The 13,014-nt window shown below is 42.5% G+C and overlaps 1 protein-coding gene across 3 annotated transcripts in view; it reads right to left on the reverse strand.

Annotated features, from left to right (window-relative positions):
- Positions 1–11,322, reverse strand: part of LOC128532862 (cGMP-dependent 3',5'-cyclic phosphodiesterase) — a 168,863-nt gene extending 157,541 nt beyond the window's left edge. For 2 of the 3 annotated variants that reach the window (XM_053506973.1, XM_053506969.1), the window contains exon 1: positions 11,234–11,322. In XM_053506973.1, coding sequence (XP_053362948.1) covers positions 11,234–11,286 — 53 coding nt within the window. In that variant the 5' untranslated portion in view covers positions 11,287–11,322. Of the gene's footprint in view, positions 1–10,880; positions 10,899–11,233 lie in introns of those variants that run through there. The other variant, XM_053506979.1, reaches the window with a different exon arrangement.
- Between the last annotated feature and the right edge of the window lie 1,692 nt (positions 11,323–13,014).

Genomic DNA, 13,014 nt, shown 5'->3' on the forward strand with positions numbered 1-13,014 from the left:
GTTTGCATTTATTTAAAGGTTAAAGTTATTTTTATGTTCCTCCTTCACTCGCTGTCCCTCCGAGGTGATGTGATGTGAAGCACGCGGCGTGTCCTCACTCAGTGTCTCCGCGGCCGTTTATCCCACCGCGGCCATTAGAACACTTTTAAGGCCCTAATCTGAACACTTACACACTTAAACACTAACACACACTGTGGACCATCAGTGCAGTACACACAGGGTGCTAATGCTAATGCTAATACTGGAATGTGAGGTGGAGTTAAAGATGCTCAGTGCAGTGCAGGGCGTCATGTAGAACAAACGAGCCAACAATGCAGCTGTAAATGCTAATAAATAGTGTGTGTGTGTGTGTGTCTAACAGATAAACCTGCAAAAATCTCTTACACGCCGTGTGTCCTCATAGATAGACATGTCAGGTTGTCTGTTCCACTCAGACGTTGTCCTGAAGTCCCTCTGTCCAACAGAAATGAGACGTTCAGTCTGGTCCGCTTCACTCTCAGCTCCTTCGCGCTCTGAGGAGCTACAGATGTTCCTCACACTAACACCACTTACACAGACGGATGTAAGGATCTCCAGGTACAGTGGTCGCCGTTCGAATGTAAAGAACATCATACTAATGATAATATTACGAAAATGAACCAGGACTAGGTCCGCCTCCTCGCCCTGACCTCGCCCTGACCTCATGTGTCCGTTTCTTTAGTTACATTACAGTTAAGTTAAACTGACTTCCACAGTGTGTGACAGGAGCGTTCGTTCACCACTGTGAGTGCTTTCACCTGAATTTTGATAACTCCGCCCCTTGCTCCCACACTCGCTCATTTTTAATGTGGTCATTTTATTTCAAACTAAAATCATCCGGGGCTTTCTCAAAACCCTGAGATCATCAGAAGGTTCGTCAGGGTTCGGTACAGCTTGGCACATCGTTGGGAGAACCGAGCTTGTAAACAAGTTCAATCAGACTTACACAATTTAAAATGTAGCCACTATAATTTAAAACTGACGGATCTAAAATAACCACAAGAATCTAAAGCGCGGGGATCTGGGCATCTATAACAGGTGAGACTCGTGACAGGTTAGCGCGGACGGCGCGGTGCAGTGCGGACTGTGTGTGTATCGATGGTCTAGTGTACAGAGTGTGAGGAGGCGCCGGTGATCACATCACTGACAAGGCAAGTCGTTGGTGACATTTCAAGGCCGAGAGCCGCCGGGAACTCCGGCCCACTCTCGCGGAAAGTTCAATAAAGAGGGACGAACGACATCATCCACATGCAGTAGCCCCGCCCACTCACCCCGACACCCCTCCCATCTCCATCTGACGGACTTCATCACCAGAGTGAAGAGAGAGTTTATAACCTCAGAGTCGCTCTGCATGACTGAACTGTCACACACACACAGCACTGTAGAGCACACAGGTAGGGAAGGAGTGTCGATTTACAGTCAGACATAACCCTTAGCTACCTGCGGTCACACCATTAGTTGCTAGGCAACCGATGAGAAAGTGTCATAAACATCCTTTTTTCTCAGACATCAGAAAAATACGAGCAAATGATGAGCGAGCGAATAAAACAACCGCGAACCGATAACTGCTTTATCCTCTGTGTGTGTGTGTGTGTGTGTGTGTGTGTGCACTCTTGTATACAGGTACAATGAAACACATGTACATTATTTATTGTTATAGTTTGTTGTATTATGTGGACACACACACACACACACACACACACAGGATGAGAGCACCGTGACAGCCTTCAGGAAGAAAACAGAAAATTAAAAAGAAGGACTATTCCCAGATAAACAAACAATCACTTGTCTGGTATCAGGAGTGGTGTGTGTGTGTGTGTGTGTGTGTGTGTGTGTGCCATATAATGTAGGGAATTGAGCTGTCATCAAGAACAGCTGTCATATTGATAACAGGATTCATTTTGAACTAGAAGAGAGAAAGAGGGAGAGAGGGAGGGAGAGAGAGGGAGAGAGGGAGGGAGAGAGAGGGAGAGAGAGAGAGAGAGAGAGAGGGAGAGAGAGAGAGGGTAAATCTTGTGTCTGTTCTTTTTCCAAATAAGACCCTTAAAGTGCTGGATCAACATTCAACACTAGTTTCCTAGTGTTGTATGTCTGTCTGTCTGTGTGTGTGTGTGTGTGTGTGTGTGTCTGGGCTTTATCACATACCTGACCAAGAGTTCCACAACCACACCATTGTCCATAGCAACCACATTCAGACATAACATAACACACACACACACACACACACACACACACACACACACACACACACAGTGATAATTTATCATCAATAAGGCTGATTAAGCTCACACAGGGGTCAAAGGTTGATCTCTTAACCTCAGATCCCTTGTGTGTGTGAGAGTCCTGGTTCCTTCACCTCATTAAGACTGGTGGAGTCGGACCTTCTGCCTGGAATACAATCATTATCTCACTGTTTAGCAAGTCCGATTAGTGACCTGGAGTGTGTGTGTGTGTGTGTGCGTGCACGTGTGCATATGTGTGTCAACAGTAAATGTGCAATGATGTGTGTGTGTGTGTGTGTGTGTTTCAGGCTGGGATTTAAAACACACTTTAGAGAATAAACAGCAGGAAAACTGCAGTGAATCTGGTCAGCCTCCCTATAACTACAGTCAGCACATGTACATTCAAAATTAATTTTACTGTTCAGATGTGATTCTGCAGCCACTCTTGCATTATTCAGATAAGAGCTGAAGTTATTTCAGAGCTTTGATGTTGGGAATAATGTGGAGTTGATTAAATGTGCAGCATCATTTAAAACCTGTTAATAATATACAGTGAGGTCAATAAGTATTTAATCCCCCTGTGATTTGTCTACAGTTTTCAGCGTAGGTGCATTTCCACTGTGAGAGACAGAATCTAAAACGAAAAGTCCAGAAATCAGATTGTATGATTTTTTTAACAATTTATTTGTGAATTACTGTGTCAAATAAGTATTTGATCACTTGCTTATCAGCCAGATTTCTGACCCTTACAGACCTGTTATTCTGCTTTTAAATAGTCCAGCTACACTCTGCTCATGATTCTAAATTAGTAGCACCTGTTTGAGGTCGTTAGCCGTCATAAAGACACCTGTGCACCCCACAATCAGCCAAAGTCTAAGTAGATACATGGGGTATCAATGATGCTAAGAATGGTGAAGAATCAGCCCAGAACTACACAGGAGGAGCTGGTCAATGCCGTGAAGAGAGCTGGGACCATCGTTTCCATCGTTTTCCATCAGTAATACACTAAGACGTCATGGTTTAAAATCCTGCATCGCACGGAAGGTTCCCCTGCTTAAGTCAGCCCATGTCCAGGCCCGTCTGAAGTTTGCCAGGGACCATCTGGATGATCCAGTGGAGTCATGGGAGAAAGTCCTGTGGTCAGATGATAGAACTTTTTGGTCTTAACTCTATTCACCGTGTTTGGAGGAAGAAGAATGATGAGTATCATTCCAATAATACCATACCTACAGTGAAGCATGGGGCTGGAAGCATCATGCTCTAGGGGTGTTTTTCTGCACAGGGGACAGGACGACTGCACTGTATTAAGGAGAGGATGAATAGGGAAATGTATTGTAACATATTGGGCAAAAACCTCCTTCCCTCAGTCAGAGCATTAAAGATGGGTCGTGGCTGGGTCTTCCAACAGGACAATGACCCAAAACACACAGCCAGGAAAACCAAGGAGTGACTCCATAAGAAGCATATCAAGGTTCTGTAGTGGCCTAGCTAGTCTCCAGAACTAAATCCAAAAGAAAATCTTTGGAGGGAGCTGAAACTCTGTGTTGCTCAGCGACAGCCCAGAAACCTGACAGATCTAGAGAAGATCTGTATGGAGGAGTGGACCAAAATCCCTCCTACAGTGTGTGCAGACCTGGTGATAAACTACAGGAACCGTTTGACTTCTGTAATTGTTAACAAACGCTTCTGTACCAAATATTAAAAAATTTTGACTTAAGTGATCAAATACTTATTTAACACAGAAATTCACAAATCAATTGTTAAAAAAATCATTCAATGTGATTTCCGGATTTTTCTTTTTAGAAATGCACCTATGCTGAAAATTGTAGACCCTCCATGATTTCTAAGTAAGAGAACCTGCAAAATCACAGGGTGATCCAATACTTATTGACCTCACTGTATATATACGTCTTGGAGCAACTTTAGGCCTAGGCTTCATCTTATACACATCATCTATAATCTCTAACCTATAGCCATCATCACCGCTGGCACTCTGTCATACACATCACAGTCAGCGTTTGGTTCATTTCATAGCAAGTTTGCTAACATATTAGCCAAATGCTAACTGGCTCGTTAATTGATTTCCATCATTATGACTTTCTATCTGTTTGAGAAGCAAAAAATGACAAAATATCTAAAAACTAAAAAGCAGAGCAGAATAAATCACATTCACCTGGCAGCTTGTGGAGCTCTCCTATCACATCTGGGAAACTGCTTTGTTTAAAGCTGGAGGTTGAGTTCACTAACACTAACGAACGATGATACGCCCTAATTAACACATGCACTGATTAACTAACTGCTAAACTTTATCAATTAACTAAGTTTTTGGTTTATCTTGCAAGAAAATATTAATTATTCATAAATATGTTCTGTGAAGGATTTAAAAGGGATTATAACAACTGACATCCATCAGATTAGCATGAGCGATTAGCGTGCTCATTAATTAGGCTGCTCAAACACATCTGGGACTTTAATGTGATTTGTTAGAAGTACTGATTCAGGAGAAACACACTCGCGTCTCCACACAGCGGAAAATTGTTCTGACTGAACTCAAACAACTCGGTGAATTAGCATGAACGATTAACCCCAGTGATTAGCATGCTCACTGATTAGCTTGATCACGCCCAAAGAAAGACTGAGGTTACGAGACTTAATGCTTTAATCTTCATTTTAAATACTTTTTGTCCACAAAGAAATACTTACAATTAATCAAGATGTCTTTAAATAAGCTTAACAACCTCATAATTATTGTCCCGTATTTAACAACGGAAAATATTAGCTATCCTTTGCAAATTTCACACGCTAATAAAGCGTATCATGTTCTGTACAAGTCTAGCAGATGTTAAGGCTTTACAGCAGATGAGGGTTTTGAGTTGGCACTGAATAAAACAAACGTGGCAGAATTCCTTCCAGAGGCAAAGCTGTGATTGATGGAACACACCAATTAACCCAGTAGGGGGGTGGGGGAGGGGGTATAGGGGGGTTTGGGGCAATGAGGATGATGATGATGAAGACAAAGATAATGAAGATGAGTCATACTTTGTAATACCGCTGTGTTTGCTGGAGCTCTGAGGAAGTAACCTTTACTCATTACTGACAACACACACACACACACACACACCCACCCACCCACACACACACACACTGTCGTTTGTGTTTCAGTAAAAAAACGCATTATGTTTCGTGCTTAACAATCTTATAGCTAATTTAAAGATATAAAAATAAAAGATCCTTTTTATCCTGAAGAGAAACATTTCCTGTTTATCTGTTTGTTTATTCCCCCACCTTCTAAATAATCACAAACTATAAATAAATGTGTGATAATGAAAACTGAGATGTTGTCCCACCACACCGGATCAAACCTAAAGTAGTGATGATGAAACCTATTAGAGAAGAGATCATCATAATGTCTGCTTAAATCTTGTTTTCATTGTTTTCTAATGAGGGGTGCCAAGATTTCTGGCAGTAATAAACATTGATGGATACCAGCAGTTTAAAACCAAATCATCGGACTCATTAATCACCTCTCAAAGAGCCATAATATTATTGATAAAATGTCTCTTCACAAAATTTCTGTTTGTTGTTTTTCAGGTTAATCAGGAGGACAAGAGCAGAGTGTGTGGGGACGAGACAGAAGGCTGTGGGGACGAGACAGAAGGGTGTAGGGACGAGACAGAAGAGTGTGGGGACGAGACAGGAGGGTGTAGGGACGAGACAGAAGGCTGTGGGGACGAGACAGAAGGGTGTGGGGACGAGACAGAAGGGTGTGGGGACGAGACAGAAGGGTGTGGGGAGAATGAAGGGGCGAGAGTGGAGTTTGGATCTAACCCCTAACCCTAACGCAGAATCCCAACTCCTAACACTGACTCCAGGGCTTTAGAGTAGCACTCAGTACCACTACTTCCTGTTCAATGTGTGTGTGTGTGTGTGTGTGTGTGTGTGTGTGTGTGTGAGAGAGAGAGAGTAAGAATGTCCTCCGGCTCAGAGCACTGACCCCTACTACATTTACAGAACAGTGAGAGCTTCAGGACACACACACACACACACACACAGAGAGACAACCAAAAAGCACATGAGTATCAGGAACAACACCATCGCTCAGTTCACTATGACACACGTCTCACAGGGCAGTGATCTGCAGCAGTGTGTTACTCACCGTCACTGAAACTGAAGAACTGAACAAAAAGACACACGATTGCATTTTATTTGTCCTTAAACACACGATTAAAGTACAAATAAAACCAGAAACATTGGTCAATCCGACAGACATGTCTAAGACTCACAAAGAATAATCACAGGTATGATTGTGGGTGTTGTGGAGGATGGGCAATGTGCTAACATGCTAACAGTCGCTTTATGCTAATTGAGTTTAAAACACAGGCAGTTACACACAGAGTAAAAGTGTGGTTACTGAGTAAAGAATGATGATTTAGTGTAATAATACAGTAACTGCAAAAACACTACACTAAATAAATAAATAAATAAATAAATAATCCATCATCAACAGATAACTCATCTCCTCACGGGAGCTTTAAACATCTAAGTGTGAAAATGTCAGTGTGTTAATCAGCGGCGCAGCAGTGGACAAAGTCGAATGGGTGAGGTTACCCCTCTCCTCAAACAGAGACCTGGAGGACGTTATCATCCATTTCCTTAATTATTATAATAGTTCTGCTTTAAACCGTAAGATTCGTTTGAAAATATGAAAATAATGATGAAGTGTAACAGGAGAGATGAGCGCAGACCGGCGATGACGAGCCGAAAGTCTCAGGACATTAAGTGTCATTTACAGTCATTGTATTTAATACCGTATTATTGATTGCATTTCATTAATAACATGCTGAGATAGAAAGAAGGTCGAGTTTCACATCAGCATCATCACGTGTCTCACAGGCAAACACACACAAAGTCAGAAACAGAGAAGAAGCACAGAGACACAGGGGCATAAGTGATGATGATAGTAAGGATGAGGGCTGCACGATTCTTGACAATATGGTATGACATCATGATTTTTCTACATGGGAACTGAGATCACGATTCTCTCACATGATACTCTCCCTTTGTTTTGTTTTTTTTCTTCCAACAAAAAAAACCTTGTGGATTTAAGAAAAATAAAAGTGTCGTCTGCACAGGACTTTCAACTGTCTGGTATTAAAACAAAAGTCACCTTTTAAATACAGTGGAACCTCGGATTACAAGCATAACTCGTAATCTGCATAAATTATTCCAAAACACTCGTAAACCAAATTTAAATTTCCCATAAGGGAAAAGAAGATTACCCACAATTCCGAAGCACAAGAGAGAGAAAAACCGTGGGCTCTGTTGTGATGACGTGATGCTAAAACAAGAAGCGCATGCATGTTACATGATACTCGGTGCTAGTAAACCAAGACAATGCTCGTTTTTTAAATCATAATTCCACGTTACTTGTGATCCAAGGTTCCACTGTAAAGTAAAAAGTCGTTAATAATAAATATAATATTAATAATAATACATAACAATAACTAATAAGTAGCACTTGAGCATTTCAGACACTCAGACAACTACAGAACTTTATCAGTGTGTTAGTTTATATTATTATTATTATTATTATTATATAACGAATAAAATAATGAATATGAGGTAGTTTGTAGTTTGTTATTAAATACATAGTTTACTAACCCTAGTGTAAAATATATTGTTGTCAGAGGGTTTATTGCTGACTCTAAACACACTTCCAGTAAACTCCTCTGTATCTCTCGCTCTGTCCTCAGAATCTCTGTGTAATGGCTCGAATCAACACAGCAGCTTTAATCATCTAATACTTTAGGTTATTAGAACTGCACGTGCCCGTCTCTAATCAGACAGTAGTGTGTATTTTAGTTTTAAGCGTGTGTGTGAGAGACATTTACCATATACTGATAAATATAACGCAGATGGATGCGTTTAAGCCAACAAAAATAAAATCTGGGTGCACAACAGTTTTTGAGGAAGAGAGATGAGAAGTAATTGAGTTGTTCAGTATAACTAAATCATTCGCTAATCTCTGGCCTGATTGGTGACTAAATAGTGTTTTGTGTTCTGCTGTCTGAGTAAAACCAGTGACCTCGACTGATACAGCGATCCAGGATTGTTGTCAAGTAAATAAGTGAACTCGTGACTGCAGTGTGATCTGAATGCAGGGAAACACACGCAAGTGAATCACCGTTATTCAGGAATTAAATCGCATGTGTGTGTGAATCTAGATCGTGACTGTTTTTCGATTAATCGTGCAGCTCTAATAATGACTTTTATTATATAAACATATAATATTTATCATCCTCTTCATCTCTGACTCTGTAAATATTTCATTTTATGTTACTATTTTGTAAAACAGCATAAAGCGCTCTTACTTTTGCACTGGCCCTAGTCACTGGAGTATTATATTACATTTTCTGATTTTAACACATTTTCCATTTAATAACTGTATCTTTTTGTTATGTTTATGTTTGTCCTGTTTACTAATATAACATTATTCTGATACACAGATACACAGCCCTGCAGCCGACAAACAGCTCAGTAACAAATGCTTACACAGTCACTGTGGCTGCATTCACACTGTTTTTGCTCTGATCAGATTATTAATCCTGCTTTGACTAATGACTGATACCTGTGAAAAAATTTTACACTATTTAATTGATATGGCAGTTATTATCAGTCGGGCTACAAATTACTGTACAGTACAGCTGAAAACTGTTCCTTGGCATCCTGTGCCAGTGGTGCGACACATTAATCCTGCAAAATTACTAAAAGTGGTTTCTAGTAATAGTGAGTCCATGTGTCCTCATCTTCATCAATAGTTGTCTTACTCTTGGCTGTGTTCCAGATGCTTTCAAACAGGTTGGGGTCACTCCTCTTCTCAAAAATCCTTACCTTGATTCTTCAAAATTTGTCCAAGTTCAGACCTACTTCTCATCTCCCATTTATCTCTAAAGTTCTAGAAAAAACTGTATTAATACAATTGCAGCCCTTTCTAGAAAAAATATATCTTTAAAAAGATTCAATCTGGCTTAAGAATTTGGCATAGCACAGGGTCTGCAAGGCTAAAAGTCTATAACGATATCCTTTTAACTGTTGATGCTCAAACTCCTATTGCATTGGTTCTTCTGGACCTCAGAGCAGTCTTTGATACGGTTGACCATGTGCTGCTTATCTCACGCCTGGCCCAAAGTGTAGGTATTCAGAGCACAACTCTCAAATGGTTCTAATCATACCTAGCCAATAGAAGGTTTTCAGTCATGCTTGGCGAACTCTCCTCTTCCTGTTCCTCTCTCTCCTGTGGAGTGCCACAGGGTTCTATTCTTGGCCCTTTCCTCTTTTCACTGTATATGCTCCCTCTTGGGTCAATATTAAAGCAGTACAATCGCCATTTTTACTGTTACACAGATGATATAAAAATGTATATGCCTAGGAAGCCAAATGGGAGCAATGCACATGAGACACTGTTTGTTTAAAATCCATCAAACTCTGGCTTTAACTAAACTTTCTTAATCTTAATTAAAGTAAAACTGAATGTATTTTGTTTGGATCCACATCCATGTTTGGAAGTTTAAACCTAGACCTTGGGATGTATCTAGTTGCTAGAATTTGATAAACAGATTAATTCTGTGGTTAAGCAAGCTTTTTCCAACTTCGCCTTCTGGCTAGAGTGAAGCATTTTCTGTCACGCAATGACCTTGAAATGGTGACATGTGTTTCTACGCTTTCCACGTTTCCCAGTTCCAGGTTGGATTAGTGCAATGCATCCCTCTCTCGCTTTCATTTACTAGTAAACACCGCTGCTTGTCTCTTAACCAATACCTCCACATGTGATCAGATAACTCCCATCCTCTACTCCTTCCACTGGCTTCTGTTACATTTTAGAATATTGTTTAAATGATTGATGCTTTATTTAAAGCCCTACATGACCTGGGCCCATCTTATTTAACAGATCTCTTAATACCTAGTAACCCTGGCAGAGCGCTCCGATCAAATCTCCGAAGAGCCAAGATCTAGATGTAAACGGTTTGGTGATTGGGCGTTAGCTGTTGCTGCTACCAAACTATGGAACTCCTAACCATTTGAATATCGGTCTGTTACAGATGTGGCCTTTTTGTTTTTATGTATTTGTTTTTATTTTAACAGTTTGTGTTAATTTTTATAATTACACATTTAATTACATAACCCTAACCCTAGTCTTTTCTGTTTGTTATGTACAGCCTTATGCATTCAGACAGAAATGCGGATTTGTTTCATTTCAGGCTGGTAATGTGAACGCAGCCTTTAGATTTGGTTCAGTATGAGATCAGACTGGGTTCAGTATCTCAGTCCGGTACAGTATGAGATCAGACTGGGTTCAGTATCTCAGTCCGGTTCAGTATGAGATCAGACTGGGTTCAGTATCTCAGTCCGGTTCAGTATGAGATCAGACTGGGTTCAGTATCTCAGTCCGGTTCAGTATGAGATCAGACTGGGTTCAGTATCTCAGTCCAGTACAGTATGAGATCAGACTGAGTTCAGTATCTAAGTATGAGATCAGACTGGGTTCAGTATCTCAGTGCAGGAGGACACAGATACACTCAGATACAGAACAACAGCAGCGGTCACTTCACACACACACACACACACACATACTGTACTCACATCAACACACATGCGCGCGACTGGCACGCGCCGCGCAACAAACATCAAAGACGCCGGTGTGAAGTCACGAGCGGACAGGTCTCTCAGTCTGTCTGTCTCTCTGTCTGTCTGTCTCTCTGTCTGTCTGTCTCTCAGTCGGTCTGTCTCTTCCTCGCGGTCAGCGCGTGCGCTCCTGCCGTTAACATAAACATAAACCGGTTCGGCGCGCGCTGATGATGAGGAGCACACACACACACACACACACACACACACACCGCGAGGCACACCGGCGCCGAAGCACGCGCATCAGCCAAGGGCAAGCGAGGAAACACACTCTCTCACACACACACACACACTCTCACACTCTCACTTACATGTCAGACGGGTGACTCCGGCAGAGCAGCGCGTGACCGCACGCCTGACCCATCGCGCATCGCGGCGCTCGGAGTGTGTGTGTGTGTGTGTGTGTCCGGGAGGAGGATGTGGAGTGTAACGGCGGAGAGGAGAGGAGAGGAGCAGTGTGTGTGTGTGTCTCTCGCTCCCCCTCCCTCTGTATGTGTGTGTGTGTGTGTGTAATTGATCTGCGCGCTCTGTAGTCTGAGCGGATGGATGGAGCAGTGTGTGTGTGTGTGTGTGTGTGTAGGTTTGTCCTGCTGTTGTTTTTGACTCATTTATCACTTTAACTAAAATCAATAAGACTGGAGGAATTCACACTGTATGTCACTCTCTAACACACACCCTCTAACACTGTGCACTCTCTAACACACACCCTCTAACACTGTGCACTCTCTAACACACACCCTCTAACACTCTCTAACGCACACCCTCTAACACTGTGCACTCTCTAACACACACCCTCTAACACTGTGCACTCTCTAACACACACCCTCTAACACTGTGCACTCTCTAACACACACCCTCTAACACCGTGCACTCTCTAACACACACCCTCTAACACTGTGCACTCTCTAACACACACCCTCTAACACTGTGCACTCTCTAACACACACCCTCTAACACCGTGCACTCTCTAACACTGTGCACTCTCTAACACACACCCTCTAACACCGTGCACTCTCTAACACACACCCTCTAACACTGTGCACTCTCTAACACACACCCTCTAACACTGTGCACTCTCTAACACACACCCTCTAACACTGTGCACTCTCTAACACACACCCTCTAACACTGTGCACTCTCTAACACTGTGCACTCTCTAACACTGTGCACTCTCTAACACACACCCTCTAACACTGTGCACTCTCTAACACACACCCTCTAACACTGTGCACTCTCTAACACACACCCTCTAACACCGTGCACTCTCTAACACACACCCTCTAACACCGTGCACTCTCTAACACACACCCTCTAACACCGTGCACTCTCTAACACACACCCTCTAACACCGTGCACTCTCTAACACCGTGCACTCTCTAACACCGTGCACTCTCTAACACACACCCTCTAACACTGTGCACTCTCTAACACACACCCTCTAACACCGTGCACTCTCTAACACACACCCTCTAACACCGTGCACTCTCTAACACACACCCTCTAACACTGTGCACTCTCTAACACACACCCTCTAACACTGTGCACTCTCTAACACACACCCTCTAACACCGTGCACTCTCTAACACACACCCTCTAACACCGTGCACTCTCTAACACACACCCTCTAACACCGTGCACTCTCTAACACACACCCTCTAACACTGTGCACTCTCTAACACACACCCTCTAACACTGTGCACTCTCTAACACTGTGCACTCTCTAACACTGTGCACTCTCTAACACTGTGCACTCTCTAACACACACCCTCTAACACTGTGCACTCTCTAACACACACCCTCTAACACTGTGCACTCTCTAACACACACCCTCTAACACCGTGCACTCTCTAACACACACCCTCTAACACTGTGCACTCTCTAACACACACCCTCTAACACTGTGCACTCTCTAACACACACCCTATAACACCGTGCACTCTCTAACACTGTGCACTCTCTAACACTGTGCACTCTCTAACACACACCCTCTAACACTGTGCACTCTCTAACACACCCCTTCTAACACCGTGCACTCTCTAACACACACCCTCTAACACTGTGCACTCTCTAACACACCCCTTCTAACACTGTG

Source organism: Clarias gariepinus, chromosome 11 (assembly GCF_024256425.1).
Source record: "Clarias gariepinus isolate MV-2021 ecotype Netherlands chromosome 11, CGAR_prim_01v2, whole genome shotgun sequence".
NCBI classification, from domain to species: Eukaryota; Metazoa; Chordata; class Actinopteri; order Siluriformes; family Clariidae; genus Clarias; species Clarias gariepinus.